This window comes from Erinaceus europaeus, chromosome 19 (assembly GCF_950295315.1).
Source record: "Erinaceus europaeus chromosome 19, mEriEur2.1, whole genome shotgun sequence".
In the NCBI taxonomy this organism is placed as follows: domain Eukaryota; kingdom Metazoa; phylum Chordata; class Mammalia; order Eulipotyphla; family Erinaceidae; genus Erinaceus; species Erinaceus europaeus.
In genome coordinates this window covers 31,360,753-31,380,062 of record NC_080180.1, presented here as the reverse complement: position 1 = coordinate 31,380,062, position 19,310 = coordinate 31,360,753, and the positions used below count along the sequence as shown (strand labels likewise).

The window sequence follows — 19,310 nt, the reverse complement described above, 5'->3', positions numbered from 1 at the left end:
ATCCTCGAGACACTCCAGAGTTCTGAGCTGCCAAGCTCTCTTGAGACAGCCATGCAGGCTGAGTGCACATGCACAGAGGGCCAGGCAGTCAAGGACATGGGATCTGCACACAGGAGCAGTCTCTTGATGCACCTGCACTTGATGCCCAACCTGCTCACATCTCTGGCCCACCACAAGCATACGTGCCACCTTGTGAAAAACACTGGCAACCTGACCAGGACTGACCTCGCCTCTGAGTGTACAAGTCTACAGCTAGTGCACTGGTTTTTGAGGATGTTTGGGGTGGGGGAGTGGGACAGGGCAAAGTTCTGTAAGAGTTAGGGAGCCTGGCTGTCCCCTGAAGTCCACCAGGAAGAAACCCAGACACACATGCCCTTTCCTGGGCTCTCTCTCTGGTCCAAGGCCAGGGAAAAGGAGAAGCTAAAAATGGCCAGTCTGAGTTACCAAAGTAGTCCCTGATAGAGCAGGGGAAACACGTCAGTTCCCTGGGGAAGTGGCCTGAGCCCAGGGTGGCCACAGGGCCCTGGGCTCCGACTCCAATGGAAAAAGAGAAAAAAAAGGTTGCTCAAATAGATCTGACGCTTTGTTTTCAAACCCAAAATACCCTGTGGTGGCTGCCGGAAGTGTGACCACGGGAGGGAAGTGGGGGGTTGGGGGGGAGTGTGTAGTTCAAGTTTCCATTGCAGAGACTTTTTCTTTCATTTGAGTCTAGAAGAAGCTCTCCAGTTATCCCAGAGGGGAGGTTCTACAGCAGGGGAGTGTGCTTCTGAGATTTGGGGCCAGGAGACCCAGCAACCACAGTGGCCCATGACCTACTACCAGCCCCAGCTCACAGTCTCTGAAGAAGGCTTTGGTCTTGTCCTCCAGCTTTATCATGATTTTCTCTCAGGCCACCCATTAGCAGGCACCTAGAAGAGGGGAGTGATTCCAGGGCCAAGAGACCCAGTGGCAGGTGGCTATGCCTTCAGAGATTTACTTTCCCTGGTGAACTTTGATGTCTCTCTCTCTCTTTGACTTGAACAAAGATTTCACTCAATACACAGAATTTTTTTCCCACAGAACACAGACCTGCATATTCTGATGGACACTCCCATGGTCAGAGCACCAGCCAAGTTCCCAATGTGAGGTTCGAGAAGAAATGTGACAGGAAACAGAATCAGGAGTGCTGGGGAGACAGCATAGTGGTTATGCAAAGAAACTCTCATGCCTGAGGCACCAAGGTCCTAGGTTCAATCCCCAGCATCACCATAAGCTAGAACTGAGCATTACTCTGGGACAGAAAGAAAGAAAGGAAAGAAGAGGAAAGAGAGAAGAGAGAGAGGAAATATTACAGCACATGCCCTTCCCCTTGCCACTTCCCTTACCCTATTTCATCTGGCCTCACACCACTTCTCACCACCTCCCACATGTCTGCTCACTGCCATCCCCCCTCTGGCCCTGAGTAAGGTTGAGTCAGGACAGTTGTTTCCAGCGGTGTCATATTCCCCATGCCCGATACCCTTTAGTATCTTTAAAATGCTTAAAAGTCAAGATGAGAGGTTTATCAAATACATGCATATGTGAAACCAGAAATGCCTAGGGGCCAGGTGGTGGCACACATGGTAGAGTACATATGTTACCCTACTCAAGAGCCCAGGTTCAAGCCTCCAGTCCGTACCTACAGAAGCATCGAAGCAGTGTTGCAGGTATCTTTCTCTCTCCCTCTCTATCCCCCTCCCTCTCAATTTCTCTGTCTTTGTAAATAAATAAATAGATAGGTTACTATAAATGGTGGATTCATTATGCAGGCACTAAGCTCCAGTGATACCCCAGGGAATGGAAAGAAGTGGGGAAGGGAAGAGAAGGGGAGGGGAGGGGAGGGGAGGGAAGGGAAGGGAAGGGAAGGGAAGGGAAGGGAAGGGAAGGGAAGGGAAGGGAAGGGAAGGGAAGGGAAGGGTGTGGCCAGGCATTGGTGCACCCAGTAGAGAGCAATGTTACATTGTACAAGGACCTGGGTTCAAGCCTCTGGCCACCTGTAGGAGGGAAGTTTCCCAAGTGGTGAAACAGTACTACAGATGTCTCTTTCCCTATCCCACCCACTCTGTCTTCCCATTCCTTCTCAATTTCTTTATCTGTATCCAAAAATAAATAATCTTGCTTAATTATAAAAAGGAAAGACAGCCTAGGCCTGGCACCAGAAAGCAGTGCAAGGTAAGCATGGGATTAGGTAGGGTGGAGAGAAAGGGGGGAACCCAACAGTCTAGAACTGTCCCCACCTTTCTGGAACTCTGGAGCAGGAAGGCGCAAAGGAGGCAGACCCTCAGCAAATAATTACACAAATAGGTGAAAAGTTAAGTAGGTCGCCTGGGGTAGTGCTTGGGGGACACCTAGGAGTGGGCATGAAAGGACAGGCTTTTCTGAGAATGTGGTGAAGGGACTGAGGGGGGCGGATGGCGGCGAACATCCTCCAGGATCAGCCTCCCAAAGTCTAGGGGATTCGAATTGGCGGTCGGGAGGCTGGGCGGGCCAGCAAAGGAGGAGGAGGCCAGAATGGTGTACCCGGGCTGCAGCTGAGCGGCGGCGGCGGCGCGCGCCCCGCGTCCCAGAGTGCTATTTACCAGCTTTTAATGACGGCGGGGTAATCACCCTAATGAAAAACTCCCCCGGGCTGGGGACAGCCAGACTACGATGAGGAAACCGGGAGGCATTTCGGAGCCGCCAGTGACTCACGCTGAGTGTGCCGCGCGCCTGGGAGCACTTGGGGTCCTCTTCCCAGCCCCCCTCGGCCCCAGCGCCGCTCTGGGAGCACCCGCATGCCCTAGGAGGTGTGGTGGGGGAGGACACCTCGCTCAAATGTGGGCTATGCACACCCCTCCCCCAGGACCTGCTGAGCTTTCCCTCCACGCCCCCAGCCACACTACCCTCCCCCCCCCCCCCCCCCGCCTCAGTTTCCCTGATGGAATAGCAATAACTCAAGATTCTCCACACGCTGCACCACCCCCCACCCTGCCCCCGGGTGGCGGGAGCATTAATTACAGTTTGCTCTTGACTTTGAAGATGAAAAATGCCAAGGATCATTACCTCTCAATTAACGGAGCTATTAGCACTTGGGTTTATGTTTGATTAACCCCACCCCACCCCCCAACCTGGGACCGTGCTGCCTTAGACTCTTCCAGGTGACTCCTTTCTTCTTTATTTATCTATTTATTTATGTTTAGACAGAAACAGAAAGACACAGAGAGAGAGAACGAGAACGAGAGACCACAGCACCCAAGCTTCCTGCCTGCGGGGAGGGAGCAGGCTCAAACCTTGGAGCGACACTAGGCAACACAGCACATTATTCCAGTGCCTCCCTTCTTACCCAGAGTCCCTCGTTTCCTGTCCCTGCTAATGTCCTGTGTCTGGCACTTTCACGAGGTTTCAGGTATTTCTGGAGTCCCCTCAGAAGCCAGGCTTTAGCTGGGGCTCACCCCAGACCAGGCCCCAGAGCCTAGCCCTCGCCTCCCTCACACCCACTCTCCTGGGTGCCTTCTATCTGGATGGAGGGTCAAATATCCAGGGTCAGTGCAGCTCCCTCTCCCTCTAGGACTGCTAGCTCCCTCATCCATGTCATACACAGAGGTGAGAACTGGGAGGACACAGTGGTAGATGTCCTGGAAGGACAGTGTTAATAGTTGCATAGATTGAGGGTGAGGGCTGGGGACAGCAAGATAGCTCATCTAGCTGTGCACCTGCCTTGGCATGCGTATCACCCAGGTCTGTGCCCAGCCCTCTCACCATACTGGCATGTGGTGCCTTTTCCTCTCTCCTTCTGTCTCTCTGTTTCTGTCACTCTCTTCTTCACTCTGGTGAAATCCCAGTGGTGACCAAAATAATAATAATAGTTTCAGAGCTGAAATGAGGTGGTTCTTTGGAGATGAAAAAAAAAAATTAAGTTGGCATGAAAATGAAGGTGGAATTACAGGCCTTTGCCCAGAACCCTCCTGCTCTTCTTCCTATCCTCTCTCCACTTCTGGGTGCTCTCCTCAAGGCCATGATGAGACCCCTCCCTAACCTGAGCCCTTTCCCCTAAGGGGAACAAATTACTCCTCCAAGCCCCAAGTGGTTCTTCCCTCACTCCTCACCTCACCTCATCCTAACCCCCTTGACAGATAAATTCCAGTCTAGAAGTTTCTCTCATTGATTGAAAGGAAGGAGTTAGGTCCCAATCTAGGAGCAATTCTCCCCAAATGGAATCTGGTGAACACCCCCCCTCCAAACCAGTGCAGTCAAGAGTGGGCAGAGCCTGCTGGGAGGAAGGAGGGGGGTGTTTCATAATCTTCAGCTTGGACACTTGAATTGGGTCAACAAGCTCTTATGAAGTGTCTGCTGGGGACAGACACAATGTAAGTGTCATGAAAATGAGTAAGCTCTTGTCCTTGCCCTCAGGGCACCTGGATGCCATCTCTGTCTTCCAGTAACTTTCTGGGTGAACTGCAGTCAAATACTTCTGCAGCACCTGAGAGATGTCAAGGACATACCCCTGGTTTATCCTTTGCCCATCTGCCCTTAGTCCTGACAGCAAGTACATGTCATCAACAGTTCTAGTGGGCAGACTTCCAGAAGTTTCTAGCTACCCAGCATTGTCCTCCCAACCCTGAGGGTGGCAAGATGGGCAGGAACAGCATGAGTCTTTTGGGCCTAACAAATGCAGGAAGCCCAGTCTAGACCATTCAGTGAAAGAAGAAGTTAATGCAGCTTAAGAGCTTGGATTCTGAACCCAAAAGAGTAATTCTTTCTTTGCCTTGCCCCAACCCACCCATGCTTTTTTACTTCATATGCCAGCAAAGAATCCAGAAATCTATCCTCAACTTCTTACCCTGGTGGAATAAGGAAAGAAATCAGCTGGAGATAAGAATGCTGGAGATAGGAGACAGAGAGCTAGAGACCAGAGAGACCCACCTGTCTCTTGGGTCCAGCACCTGCCCCTTGGGTGAAGCTTCCCTGCTCACTCTCCCTGCTCACTCTCCTTGCTCCCTCCTTTTCTTCTTCAGTCCTTCAGTGCTCCTCCTAGCTGTCTCCCCACTGCCCTCCTCCACTCTCACACCCTTTCTGGTTCACTTCAGATGACAAAGTTCCTCTTCTCAAAAAGCCCCATCACCCAGGAGTCCTTTCTGAAGAGACACTGTCCCTCAACACTGAGAAGGGGGCTGTCCCCAGTAGTCCCCAAGGGCCATGACAGGTCCTTGAGCACATGACTCCACGTACCCCCAAGCGAAGACAGCAAAGTTCCCCTAAAGAGCCCTCATCACCTTAACCCATCCCCCCTTCTCCCTAGGAACCTAGTCAAACCCCTGTACACACCTGATCAGAAACGAGGAGGTCCTGCACAGAGTCACACAGATGGTGGACAGTGAGCCCAGAGCCCCTGGCCTCAGGGTCCAGTTTGTCCTGTCTGTGTTGTCCACACCACAGGCTCTCCTCAAGTCTCCTTTTTTTAAAAATATTTATTTATTTATTCCCTTTTGTTGCCCTTGTTGTTTTACTGTTGTAGTTATTACTCTTGTTATTGATGTCATTGTTGGATAAGACAAAGGAGGGGAAGACAGAGAGGGAGAGAAAGATAAACACCTGCAGACCTGCTTCACCGCCTGTGAAGCAACTCCCCTGCAGGTGGGGAGCCGGGGGCTCGAACCGGGATCCTTCCTACGGTCCTTGCGCTTTGCGCCATGTGCTCTTAACCCACCCGACTCCCAAGTCTCCTCTTCTGATTATGCCCTCCCTGCCCTCCAAGGCCTGAACTCCCCTCCTCTGGGCCTCCCTTGGCAGTAACCTGGGACCTGCATCTGAGGAAGTGTCTCTCCTGGACTATGTATGACCTCCCATTTGGTCACAAGACCCTCATAGAAACTGCTTAAAGCTTGAATCAAAAGAATCCTAAATCAACATGATGAGTTAATTCTTTTTTTTAAATATATTTTTTATATTTATTTTTATTTATTTATTCCCTTTTGTTGCCCTTGTTTTATTGTTGTAGTTATTATTGTTGTCATTGTTGTTGGATAGGACAGAGAGAAATGGAGAGGGGAGGGGGAAGACAGAGAGAGGGAGAGAAAGATAGACACCTGCAGACCTGTTTCACCGCTTGTAAAGTGACACCCCTGCAGGTGGGGAGCCAGGGCTTGAACCAGGATCCTTATACGGGTCCTTGTGCTTAGCGCCACCTGCGCTTAACCCGCTGCGCTACAGCCCGACTCCCGATGAGTTAATTCTAATTAAACACAAACAAGTGCTTACAAGGGAAGGGTGTGACTGGCCTCTGGAAGGTTCAGGTGGCCTCAGAGACAATGTAGGGTGGTGGGACAAGAGCTTAGGCTGGCACATTCACAGCCACCCCTAAGGAGAGAGTGTAGGCAGAATGCTGCTCTTCCCTGGCCACTTTGTACCCCCTTAACATCACGTGCTGGCTCAAAAAGCTAGCCTGTCTCCTGCCCATGGCCTTTTTCAAAGGCCAAGAACCTGCCTGTTCTCTTATCCTCCTCTGTTTCATTGTCCCATGACAGCTTCAGGGGTCAGGTCAAGAACAGTTTTGTGGGAATCAGGCAGTAGCGCAGGTGGCGCAAAACACAAGGATCAGTGTAAGGATCCCGGTTCAAGCCCCTGGTCCCCCACTTGCAGGGAAGTCCCTTCACGGGCAGTGAAGCAGGTCTGCAGGTGTCTATTTCTCCCCCTTTCTGTCTTCCCCTCCCCTCTCCATTTCTGTCTGTCCTATCTAATAACTACAACAATAAAACAACAAGGGAAACAAAAGAGAATAAATTTTTTAAATATTTTTTTAAAAAGAAGTTTTGTAGTCACAAGGCCACAAGTTTAGATCTCAGCTCAGTCATTTCCTGACCTGACATGCTCCAACTAAACACTTAAAGTTTCTCCAATATCTTGAACCCTTCTTTAAAAATAATAATAATGGGGGGCTGAGTGGTAGCACAGTGGGTTAATCGGGCACAGTGGGTTAATCGGGCACAGTGAGTTAATCGGGCACAAGGATGGGCTTAAGGATCCCAGCTCAAGCCCCCAGCTCCCCACCTGCAGGGGGGGTTGCTTCACAAGTGGTGAAGCAGGCCTGCAGGCATCTGCCTTTCTCTCTCTGTCCCTCTCTGTCTTCCCCTCCTCTCTCGATTTCTCTCTGTCCTATCCAACAACAACAATAATAGCAACAACAATGATAAAACAACAAGGGCAACAAAAGGGAAAAAACAGTCTCCGGGAGCAGTGAATTCGTAGTGCAGGCACCGAGGCCCAGTGATAACCCTGGAGGCAAATAACAATAATTATTATTATTATTATTGTTGTTATTATTATTATTATTATTATAAATAGGAGGGAGGCAGCCCTAAAAGTTCCTCCCAGGATTGTTGTAAAAAATGGGAAAACATGTGGTCTGGGAGGTGGCACAGTGGATAAAGCACTGTACTCTCAAGCGTGAGGTCCTGAGTTCAATCCTCAGCAGCACATGTACCAGAGTGATGCCTGGTTCTTTCTCTCTCTCCTCCTATCTTTCTCATTAATAAGTTAATAAAATCTTTTTAAAAATGGTAAAACAAAGCATTAAATAAAACTTGGATTGGGTTTAGTGTATTGCATCAAAGCAAAGAACTCTGGAGGAAGGAGAACACAGAGAAGGCTGGGAGTAGGGGTCTGGGGGTGAGGAGCTTGTGTCCTCATGCACGATGGTAGAAATGGACCTAAATTGGGAGTAAGAATATTTTGCAGACACCTATCATGGGGAGAAAAGAAATGGTGCCCATGTGTCAACAGCTGTACTGTAAACCATTAATCCCCCTCCCAATAAAATGATAAAAGACACTCATAGGCAGAAGTTGAAAATCAAGATCAGAAGGAAAAACACAAAGCAGAATTTGGACTGGAGTTGGTGTATTGCACCAAAGTAAAAGACTCTGGGGTCAGGAGGAAAGCTCAGGTCCTGGAACATGATGGCAGAGGAGGACCTAGTGGCACAGTGGATAAGGTGTCAGACTCGAAAGCATAGGGTCCTGGGTCCCATCCATGTTATCACATGTGTTAAAGTGATGATCTGGTTCCTTCGTCCTGTCATAAATATGTATATCTTTATAAAGGAAGAGGAGGAGCATGAAGTCAGTTGGCAAAGCCTCAGTGTCCACAATGTCTACAGAAGTTCTCAAGCCCAGCTCCCCCTCCCTCAGCCTTCACACCATGCAAGTCCAGTTATCTGTTAACCAAAAGCAACACACCCAGAGTTTGATTCCCAACAAAGTTGGGAAGTTCTGCAAATTCCCATGCAAAATGCACCCAGCCTCAGAGGTAGGTGTCATTACCAAAGAAATGCCAATGGCCTCTATAAAAACCTAGGAGATTACCTATCCATCTCCTATGAACATCCTGGGAGGAAAGAACACCAAATTAAAAGCAATGGAAGGCCCTGAAGGAACAGTAGCTCTGGGATAATCCCACTAAGATGACCCTGTCCATTGGGGCCCAGTGTAATTAGTGGAGGAGCCCCAGGGCATTCTCTGTTCCCAGAACTCCCCACTTCTTCCTAGTGGGACTCATGGCCCACTGTCAGACACCATCCCCCCAGCATGTATGATCACTTAGATTTCCCCAGGCTGAGCACTGGGCTTCTTCCTTTGGGTTAGGGGTTCCCCCTCTTTTAATCTAAATAACTCACCTGGAAAGTGTAACAGCTTTGCTGTGCATGATCTCCACCTCATTGAAGGAAGCTTTAGTAATGTATCCTCTCTCTCTCTCTCTCTCTCTCTCTCTCTCTCTCTCTCGTGTGTGTGTGTGTGTGTGTGTGTGTGTGTGTGTGTGTGTGTGTGTGTGTGTTGTGTGTGTCTGTCTGTCACTGCCTCTTTCTAACTGAAAAACTTACCCTAAGGCAGTGAAGCTGCAAGGGTGACAAAGAAAAACAATTTTCTTTTAAAATGCAAACTACACTCTGAAAAAGTGCAATGCATTAAATTTGTTAATACCCCTGTTTGAATTAATTGTAAGGCTTCTTTCTCCTAAACAGCAGAGCAGGATTTATAACTCAGAGGGCAGAGGTGACTGTACAATTAAGGAACATGGATTCTTCCATGGATTCCAAGGTCACTTCTCTGTTATCCTGTCACTGAGATGAGCACACACCCCACAGATAGCAGTGGTCCCCCAAGTACAGCAGTAAGTTTGGCTAGATTCCATGGGAGGGAGCACAGGGGTTGGGAGCCTTAGCTCTGCATAAGAAAGGCCTGGCCTGCCTTCTACCCTTCCCAGGTGAGAACACAACCCTGAACCAGTGCATACTCGCTCTGCTCTCCAACAAGTCTGGGGCTTGGAGTTCAGGTAATTAGGCCTTAGGCAATCTCACCTGAGCCCGCCAATAAACCCAGGAGAATCAGCCTCCACCCCTCTTCAGGAGGGAGAGAGGGAAGAAGAAAGACTTTTTTTATGGCGAATTCAAGATTTGGCAACCAGACTGGAAATGTTATTAGGCTAAAGCAGGCTCTCCATTAAAACAGAAAACAAACAATGAAAAAAAATCAAAACAATAGACAAAAAAAATAATAATAAAGCAGCCACTCCAAACCACCCAGCCCTGGTTTCACAGCCAAGGTTGTCGTCTTCTGTTGCAGATGTCATTCCACCACTTGTATCCAGGATGACAAGGGACACCTACGTGAGTAACCTGAACAGTACACTGGAAGTGATTGAGGACCTAAGACTGCAAAGAGGGAACTCCTCCAGGATGGGGTCTTTCCATGGCAGAGGTGGGAAGGGAAGATACCAGAACCTTCCCCTCACCCCCACTCCATGCCCAGAACCACAGTCACCTCTCCTATAGGCTCAGATGGCACTGCAATGTGGTGAGAGCACTTTAAGTGCCTGCTTCAAGCCACCACCAGCCACCCATTCAGTGCTCACCTCTCAGATGGACCCATCCTAACACTATCTGACTCACACACAGAACTTTTCTTCTCCCATAAATGATGAGCATTAATACTTCCTGGGTATGGTTATACTGACAATGCACTGGGGCTCCTTAGCTGGCACTCCCTCCTTCACTACACTCACCCCTGAGACAAAGAGGGGAAAGGACTTTTCTGACAACTGGTGGGGTGGGAAAGAATATAATCTAGCAGTCATAATTGCCATCTAGGGCCATCTGAATAGCTCATTTGGACAGTGTGCTGCTTTGCTATGTGTGTGACCCTGGTTTAAGCCAGGGCCCCTACGCACTGAAGGAAGCTTCAGTGCTGTAGTCAGCCGTGCTTCCCCCCCCCCCCCCCCCCGTCTTTAAAATTTTTAAGTAAAGGGATGGGTAGTGGCACACTTAGTTGAGCACATATTACCACGTGCAAGGACCTGGGTTCACACCGCCAGTCTCCATCCACCAAGGGAAAAAGGCAGTGCAGCAGTGTTACAGCTGTCCCTTTCTCTCTCTCTCTCTCTCTCCCCACCTCCCCTTTCCATCTCAGTTCCTCCATCTCTATCCAATAAATTAATGAATAAAAATATTTTTAGGGCAGGGGAGATAGCATAATATTTATGCAAACACTCTCATAGCTGAGGCTCCAAAATCCCAGGTTCAATCCCCTGCACCACCATAAGCCAGAGCTGAGAAGTGCTCTGGTAAAAATAAAATACTAAAATGTTTAAATTTTAAAAATAAAATAATTGCCATCTATTGAGTGCCTTTGCAGTTCGACTGTAAGCTCTCTATGAGGGTTGTCTAATTTATTTCTAAGGAATAAGTGCTGTTATTATTCAAATTCACAGACCAGGAAACTGAGGCTAAGATAAAATTCAGCAGTGTGCCCAGGGTCACACTGAAGCTTTCATGGGCATTTATTTAAGTCGCCTGAAGGCTCTAGGCAAAGAAATGGTAGGAGGGGGGTGGGCACCGTGTCCCTCCAGGTCCCACTCCGACCTTGCCAGCATGTGCGCGGGCGGTGGACCGACCAGCAGGCCCTGTACACGCTCCTGTGTGCGGGGTCAACCCTCCTGCTAAGGAAAAGGTGAGGGGCAGCAGCTCTACTCTCCCACCATGGAAGTTTTCAAAACTCCCAAACTCTCTTACTGTCTCTTTTCGAACCCCGGCCCCTGCGGTGCTAGACTGAGGGTGCTGGCTCCTCACACTCCCCCTTTCCCGGGGGAGGTCCCAACAGGTGCGGGGTGGGGGGGGAGAAACCTGAGGTCTCTCCCTTCCCAGCGGCCGCCCCCGCAGGCTGAACTGGACCTCCTGCGGGGAGCCTGGGCCCTGCAGTCCATGTGGGGTGCTCCGTCAGCCCTGGCACAGCACCTCCCGGCTTCCCTCCTCCGGCCCATCCGAGCCTGTAGGGCCTGGCTACCCCGCAGCACAGAGGGAGCTGCGGAAGCCCACGCCAGGCTGCCGCCGCCGATCTGCTCCAGCCAGAGGCCGAGCTGGGCTCCTCTCTCACGCCCCCCCAGCCCGCCCCCCAGGTGACGCCGCAGCCTGTGCGGTTCCTTTAAAGGCTGCGGGTTCCGCTCGGCTCTCAGTTTCCACTGGATGCCAAAATATGCAAATCCGGGGACCGGAATCATCTGCCAAATCGAGCAGGAGAAGAGGCGCGGCCGGCGCGTCACCGGATCCGCTCCTTGTATGGCTCTTCCCGCCTGGCCCGCCGCCCCGCGACCCTCCCTGCAGCCGCCGCCCCTCACTGCAGCCGGGCCGCATCGCCGCCCACGCCCGACCGGCCGCTCGCCCCCCAGGGACTAGCCGGGGGCGGCAGCGAAGCGCGCCCGGATTCCGGCAGAGCCCAGGCCGCTGGGCGCGGGCGGAGGAGAACCCGGGGGCGCCGCCGCCGCGTAGTCTACTGCGGAGCAGGGGACGGAGAGAGGGGCTGGCTGGCGGGCGGGCGGAGGGAATTCCTCCTCTCCGAGGAAGCCGAGAGGATCCACCGGGAGGCCGGGCCCTCCCACCTGCCTCTCCTCAGAGCCTGGCGCTGTGCAGCGGCGGGGAGGAGAGCGCGCTTGTCATCCGCCCCCGGCGCGCCTTGCAGTTCGGGAGTTCCTCCCACACCTCCCCGGCCCGTGGGGCCCTCCCACGGCGAGAGGCCCGGGGATCCTCTCTTTCTCCCTGTCAACACTCCCACTCCCCCCAAGAAGTGAATCCCTCCTCCCATAACACACACACAAGCTCCCGAGCCGGGCCAGGGGATTCGCTGCGCCCACGCGGCCACCAAGGAGGCCTCCTCCCACGCCTCCCTGGTGTGATTCCAGGTACCCCCCCCCCACGCTCCTACCCGCCTGCCCCTCTCTCCCGCAGCCTGGCCGCGCGTTCGGGACACAGGCCTTGTGGGTGGGGGGCTCATCTGCCCCGCCCCACTGGGCTGGGGGGGGGTGACTGAGCTCGGGTCAGCCAACAGGCGTCCCGGAGTTGCAGGGTCCCTGCAGATTGCAGAAGGTGGGGGTGCCCCGCAAGGGGGAGCCAAGCGGTGGGCAGAGTGCAGCAGAGACCGCCCAGGTGACTCGGTAATGCGAGTTCGCTAGTTTCCGCAGCAGTCGCGCTGTTGGGCCTCTGGGGCCTCCTGCCATCCTGTGGCCACAGCGAGCGCTTGGGAACCGTTAGGGAATTTGCCCGGGACGAGGTGCGAGCGTTTACCCCGCTCCCTCAACTTCATTCATCTGCATCCTCCACACAGCACGCCCACCTCCCCAAACGTGCGGGATTCTTGCCTCCAGCGCACAGCTCTGCAGCCTCGAATCCCCTCCCCGACACCGCGCTCGCCGGGGAGTCAACTCCGGGTCAGGGGCCAGGACGGGTCAGGGGTGTGGGCGGCGGGTATGAGCCCCCCAAAAGTTGTGGGGATGAGGGGCTCGGGAGTCCCTGATTCTCCGGACTCCTGCTCACAGCCTGAAATTCGGTCCAAACAGGAGAGGACCGCGGGAGATGGGTCGCTGTGCACGCCTTCCGGGTACCCCAGCAGTTACCAGGGTGCTGGGGGAGGGGCAAGGGTCCCGACATTTTTTTCCAGCTGAGGGTGTTAGAGGCCACTTGCAGACGCCCCGTAACCCTCCCCCGCGCACTGAGATTGACACCGCGGCAGCCACTGCTTTCCAACTCCTGGCTGTGTGCTGGGCGTTGGGCATCCCTGTGTCCTCTCGAATTTTCTTTCCTTCTCCTCTTTATCTTTTCTTTTTTACTTTTTTTTTTTTTTTTTTTTTTTTTTTTGAGGCTCCGCGAGCGGTGCGGGCGCCGCACGTTGGCCGCGGCCCGCTTCCTGCTTTCTAATGTTCCATTGTGAGGAGCTTCCATTGTGACGTCGCGCCCCTTCGGCTGGGCTTTGTCTGTCCATATATGGGCAGCTACGTCACGGAGCTTTCCCGGGGCTCGGATAAATAGGCTGTTGGAGTTCCCTGGCTGGGAGCTTTTGGGCAGCAGTAAGCTTGCTAGCAGGCGCGGGGTTGGTGGTGGCAGCGGCAGCGGCAGAGGCGGCGGCGGCGGTGGCGGCGGCATATCGAGGGGCGGGGGGGCCGCGGGCGCGCGTCTGTTTGTGAGATCAATCCCGAGCCGCGTCCGACCCCCGCGGGCCCAGAGCCCCCTAGTCCTGCCCCCACCGCGCACACACGCTCCCCCCCCACGACCCAGCCTCACACCGCATCAGCTGAAGCCCCCGAGGATCCCCCCCCCTTTGCCCTCTTTCCCACCCACCCCCAAAAAGAGAAGATCCCCTCCCCTGGCCCATCCCTTCCCCTCTATCCTCCCCCTCCCCCCCCAACTTTCTCTCTCGCATGCTTCTCCCCTGCACCACGGATCGCCTCTCGGATGCCGCTCGCCTGGAGGCTGCGTTAGGAGCGAGCCGCGGTGGTGGCGGCGGCGGCAGCTCTGGAGTGCTATGACCGGCAAACTCGCCGAGAAGCTGCCGGTGACCATGAGCAGTTTGCTCAACCAACTGCCTGACAATCTGTACCCCGAAGAGATCCCCAGCGCGCTCAACCTCTTCTCCGGCAGCAGCGACTCGGTGGCCCATTACAATCAGATGGCTACAGGTAAGCAAGGGTTGCGGGAGGCGGCGCAGCTCGCAGAGGGAGAGGAGGAGGGTGCGAGCTGGCGATGGATGGGTGGAAGGATGGATGGATGGGCGGATGGCTGGCTGGCTGGCTGGCTGGAGACATGGGGACGCGCTTAGAATTTTCCGGGGGCCGAGTTGCTTCTCCACCCACTCCTCCCGCCTTCCCCGATCGGGAAGGCTCGCTTGGCAACGCCACGGCGGAGGCTTCGGTTCTCCCGGGTGGGGGCAGCCGCGGAGCCGAGGGAGGTAGGTGCTAGCGGCTCAGGGGTTCTCCACCGAAGGGGCGCGATTGCCCGGCTGCGCGCAAGGCGTGGTGCCTTCGCCCCCCTTTCCCGGGAGGAGCCCAACATCCCTTTCAGCCGCGCCCCCCCTTACTTCCTCAGCCTCCCAGCCTACCCCCCCCCCGGGATGGAGCCATGTACGGCGTGGAGCCCCCGCGGTGGGAGAGGTACTGCTACGCTGCCTTTCCGAGGCGCTTAGCAAAGCCTGGGGGGGGGGGGTATAGGGGGACGGTAGAGTGAAGAAGGGGGTCCACCCGAGGGAGGGCGAGGGGGAAGCCAAATCAGGCGATCCCCGCGCGGAAGAGCTAGGCGTGGAGACTCGGGCCTGGGTTCAGCCGCCCTGCACCCTCCTCAGCCCGGGCCAGGCTTTCTCCTCACGCGAAAGCTGAAAGCACCCTCAGGCTGGGAGGTGCTTGGGGTCGGGCGGCTGCTGGAGCGCACCAGGGGTAGGGTGGGATGGGGTGGGAGGTTAGCACCCCTTGTGGCTGGAGCACAGAGAGTCCAGAGGCCCCAAGTCAGCGGCCCCGTGCAAGGGCTCGCTGGGGCGGCTGGAGGGGGTCTCTGCCAGGGCTGGTGTCCCGCACTGGCAGGGCGGGGAGAGTCCAGGTTGTGCGCTTAGAAGAGCGAAATCCGGCCGGTGCGCTTAGGGTTTGCAACTACCTGTGGCTGTAGCCACCTGCCCACCACACCTCGGGGAGGACAAGGCTCCTCCCGCGCGCGTGTGAGGCTTGCGTGTGTGCAGTGTGTGTGCAACGCCACTCCACACCCCGATCCGTAGTATTTTGTGCTGTATCCAGGTTGCGCCTGGGAGCACGACGCCGCCCGCTTTGCGCCAGGGCGCAGCTCGCCTCTCACCCCACCCGTCGCCGCTGGGGCTGGGACCAGGGCGCCCCGAGCCTCGAGCCTCGAACCCCGAGCCGCCTCGGCTTCACTCACCCCTCTCTCACCCTCGCTTCCTGCAGAGAATGTGATGGACATCGGTCTGGCCAACGAGAAGCCCAACCCGGAACTCTCTTACTCTGGCTCCTTCCAGCCCGCCCCAGGCAACAAGACCGTGACCTACTTGGGAAAGTTCGCCTTCGACTCCCCTTCCAACTGGTGCCAGGACAACATCATCAGCCTCATGAGCGCCGGCATTCTAGGGGTGCCCCCGGCCTCTGGGGCGCTCAGCACCCAGACCTCCACCGCCAGCATGGTGCAGCCACCTCAGGGCGACGTGGAGGCCATGTACCCCACGCTGCCCCCCTACTCTAACTGCAGCGACCTATACTCGGAGCCGGTGTCTTTCCACGACCCCCAGGGCAACCCGGGGCTCACCTACTCCCCCCAGGATTACCAATCGGCCAAGCCCGCCCTGGACAGCAACCTCTTCCCCATGATCCCCGACTACAACCTCTATCACCACCCCAACGACATGGGCTCCATCCCCGAGCACAAGCCCTTCCAGGGCATGGACCCCATCCGAGTCAACCCGCCCCCCATCACCCCTTTGGAGACCATCAAGGCGTTTAAAGACAAGCAGATCCACCCGGGCTTCGGCAGCCTGCCCCAGCCGCCGCTCACGCTCAAGCCCATCCGGCCCCGCAAATACCCCAACCGGCCCAGCAAGACCCCGCTGCACGAGCGGCCCCACGCCTGCCCGGCCGAGGGCTGCGATCGCCGCTTCAGCCGTTCGGACGAGCTGACCCGGCACCTGCGCATCCACACGGGCCACAAGCCCTTCCAGTGCCGGATCTGCATGCGGAGCTTCAGCCGCAGCGACCACCTCACCACGCACATCCGCACGCACACGGGAGAGAAGCCCTTCGCCTGCGAGTTTTGCGGCCGCAAGTTTGCGCGCAGCGACGAGCGCAAGCGCCATGCCAAAATCCACCTTAAGCAGAAGGAGAAGAAGGCGGAGAAGGGGAGCGCGCCGTCGGCGTCCTCGGCGCCCCCCGTGTCCCTGGCCCCCGTGGTCACCACCTGCGCCTGAGGCCCGGGTCCCAGCTCCCCACTTTTCCCTCCGGTGACCCCGGCCGCTCGCCTGGAAGCGGCGGGAGAGCTCGCCGGAGGCGCGGGGGCCGGAGTATGGCCCCTTCATGGACGTGAGGCCCCTTGTTCTCTCTGTGCCCCCGTGTCCACCCTTTCCCGCTGGCCAGTGGTAGGGGTCCCGGGCGTGAGGGTGCCCTTCATTCACCCGCCCCCAACCCGGCCGGGGGCGGACAGGCGGCGGTTGACCCTCTTTGTTCACTGCGGATTGCCTGGATCCCGGGCCGCCGGGTCGCGCCCAGGACGTGCAGGGGCGCTGGAGGCGGGGCCCGCGCGGATGCGTGCACCCCCCCCCCGCAACTGCCTGCTGCCCTTCGCGCCCCGCCCTCGGCTCCCCCTTCGAGGACCTGAGGGGGGAGGATACGGAGCGCCCGCGGCACGCACGCGCGCCTACGTGTGGGGTGCGCGGGCTGCGTGCTCGCCGGGTGCATTGTGCGTGTGCGCGCGGGTGTGTGCGCGTGCGTGTGTGTACGTGTGTGAGATTGTGGCTGATCTGGGCTGTGTGTCCACCCCCGAGTCTCCAGGGACCCCGAGCCACCCGGGAGCGTCCCAGGCTGGGGCTGCCCGGCCCGACGAGATGGGCTTCCATCTGCTCCAAAACCACGTTGCTCTCTCAGAACAGCCTGGGCCGCGCGCTGCTTCCGCCGCTTCGGGTCTCTTCCCACCACCCCACCCCCCAGACCCCATCCCCACCTCCCAACCCCTACTCCTTCCCCTTCAGAGGCCTCAGGGCAGTCTGACCGCTGGGAGAAGCAGCAGCCATCACCCAACCTGCCTCTTAGAAACCGGCTTCTCCTCAGCCCCACTGTTTCCCAGTCAGCCCTCACCTTCCCTCTCCCCTCTCAGCCTTCCCCGGTGTCTTAATCCCCTATTTCAGGTGTCTTAATCCCCTATTTCGAGAAAGGCAAGGCCTCAACTAGCCACCTTATTTCACTCATTTTAATTTTTGTCTCCTTCTCATCACTGATGGGAAAGTAGGATCTGATTTTGCTCTATGTCATCCAAGACAACAGGCAGACTTCAACTCTATATAAATGGTGTGTGTGTGTGTGTGTGTATGTATGTACATATGTGTATATATACTTATATATACATATGTGTATAAGATGCACACTGAGTGTATTCCTGGCAAAATGAAGTGACCAAGATCATTTGACTATCCAGTGCAATGCATCGGAATAAAGAGAATGTGTAGGCATATACACTTTAAATTGAAGTGTCTACGTATCTGTATGCAGACACATATGTGTGTATATGCCATGTAGTTAACGGTGTGTGCATGCTGGGTGTACATACTATGCATACATATACACATATGCACATCTGTGCCCAAATTATTCCCCAAATATGGGGCTTTTAGCATTAATCCATGTTGATGAATGAGGCACATTTTTCCACTCCCCAGTCTCACCTTCTCCCTGCCCTACCTCACGTCTTCTCAGGCAGCCCCTTCTCCCCAGCCCTTCTCTACACAGGGGTGAGTCTTTGCAAGTGGAGCAGTAGGGAAGGATGCTCTGGGACACAGCTTCCAGCACAGCCTAGACTGAATGTACTGTTCCCTCATAGCGTTATTTCTTCTGTGGTCAGTGAGCTGCCCAGAGATTAGGAACAAAGGTCTGGAGTTTACAGAATGTCTGTTTTTAAAAGTCACTTTATGCATTTCCCACCTTTTTTAAAGAAAAAGAAAAAAACACCTTTATGGGTTTTGTTTTTGATTTTTGTTTTGTTTTAGGTGGTGGATAGATAATACTAAAAGGAGCCTAGCAAAAGGGGGGGTGGTAATCAAAGAGCAGAGGGACTGTGGATTTACAGGTACTTGGGCTTTTTTTTTTAGGCAAGAGAAGATGAAGTTTGCCAGGAGGGCCCATATTTTTTTCAGCTGAAGGGTAAAATCTTTCTTTGCAGAGACAGTATTTTGCTGAATACTTTTTATAATGTGATTATTTAAAAAAAATTTTTTGGTCACTTCAAAACTAGGAGGAGAAATCAGATATCCTTTAATATTTTCCCTGGCTCCTTCTGGTTTATGCATGTCACTGCATGGTAACTCTGAGTTTTCCTTTGTTTTAATAAAACTGTTCTCTGACATTTAAGCTAAACTAAGATAAAAAATAATAACTTTGTTGCCAAAAGGTTGTGCTATCCAGATTTTTATATGTCTGCATGATTAAAAAAAAAAAGAAAGAAAATGCACTCTAACTTATGTGAACTGAAAGAAAACAAAATCGGGTTTAAACAGGAAAACCTACGGGGAATGATATTTTTTGAAAGACTTTTGTATAAAGTTGAGCACTTAGAAAAAGACAAACCAGATGTAATATATTTTGTGGATGTTTTTATTTCTTGGATTTATAGTACCTTATACTAAGGTTAAAAAATATGCTTGATATTGTGAAAAGGTGAAATTCTTCACCAACATTTCATTTGCTCTTTTGTCACATTGTTATGCCAATATAATATAGTTAATGAAAACAGCATTTTTAAAAACAAATATTGAAATGGTGTAATGTTGTACCATTTGCACTGTGAGCAAATGCTAATACAGTAAATATATTGTGTTTGCTGACAATCAGCTGGCCTATCAAGCTCCTTATTTTATTTCTTGTTTTCATAGCATAAAGTTTTTGGTTTTGGCCTGTTTTTGTCTTGTTTTATTTTTTTGGCTGGTGGTTGGTTTGGTAGGTTTTGTGAGATTTTGCATCAGAAGTTAGCTAGGGCTGTGCAGGGTCCAGTGTTTTGAATTCACTGTTGAGTGTCTTGTGGTACTAAGAGCATAGGACTCCCCTTTACCCTTCTGGGAGTCTCCAACTACCAGATAGATTAGGTGAACAGATTAGATACACTCATGAGACTCTAGACTAGTGACTGGAACCTTCTAGAAACCTCTCTGGCTTCCAACATATTTGCAAGCAAAAGGGAGGTCATCTTTCCTGTTTGGAACAATTTCTCTGGTAATCACAGAGAGCAGACAGTATAGAGTCTCCAT

General features: G+C 53.7%; 1 protein-coding gene and 1 long non-coding RNA gene across 3 annotated transcripts in view; one reads left to right on the top strand and one right to left on the bottom strand.

The window, feature by feature from the left end:
* LOC132534631 (uncharacterized) overlaps positions 1-5,020 on the bottom strand; it is a 48,937-nt gene extending 43,917 nt beyond the window's left edge. The window contains exon 1 of the long non-coding RNA XR_009546358.1: positions 4,921-5,020. This is a non-coding gene — a long non-coding RNA (uncharacterized LOC132534631). The remainder of the gene's footprint in view (positions 1-4,920) is intronic.
* Positions 5,021-13,369: 8,349 nt separating this feature from the next.
* EGR3 (early growth response 3) lies at positions 13,370-18,964 on the top strand. Of its 2 annotated transcripts, none has more exons than XM_007529113.3 (2): positions 13,370-13,992; positions 15,259-18,964. In XM_007529113.3, exons 1-2 carry the CDS (start codon positions 13,839-13,841, stop codon positions 16,266-16,268), a joined length of 1,164 nt encoding a protein of 387 aa, XP_007529175.1. In that variant the 5' UTR covers positions 13,370-13,838; the 3' UTR covers positions 16,269-18,964. The 2 variants fall into 2 exon arrangements, with proteins under 2 accessions (XP_007529175.1, XP_007529177.1); XM_007529115.3 differs by lacking the exon at positions 13,370-13,992 and adding an exon at positions 14,120-14,261.
* The last annotated feature ends 346 nt before the right edge of the window (positions 18,965-19,310 follow it).

What these genes read in the sequence shown, in the direction of transcription:
- EGR3 (XM_007529113.3), top strand. Translation starts at nt 13,839, where the DNA reads ATGACCGGCAAACTCGCCGAGAAGCTGCCGGTGACCATGAGCAGTTTG. An exon ending in TTACAATCAGATGGCTACAG is followed by an intron (nt 13,993 to 15,258) that starts GTAAGCAAGGGT and finishes CGCTTCCTGCAG; the next exon opens with AGAATGTGATGGACATCGGT.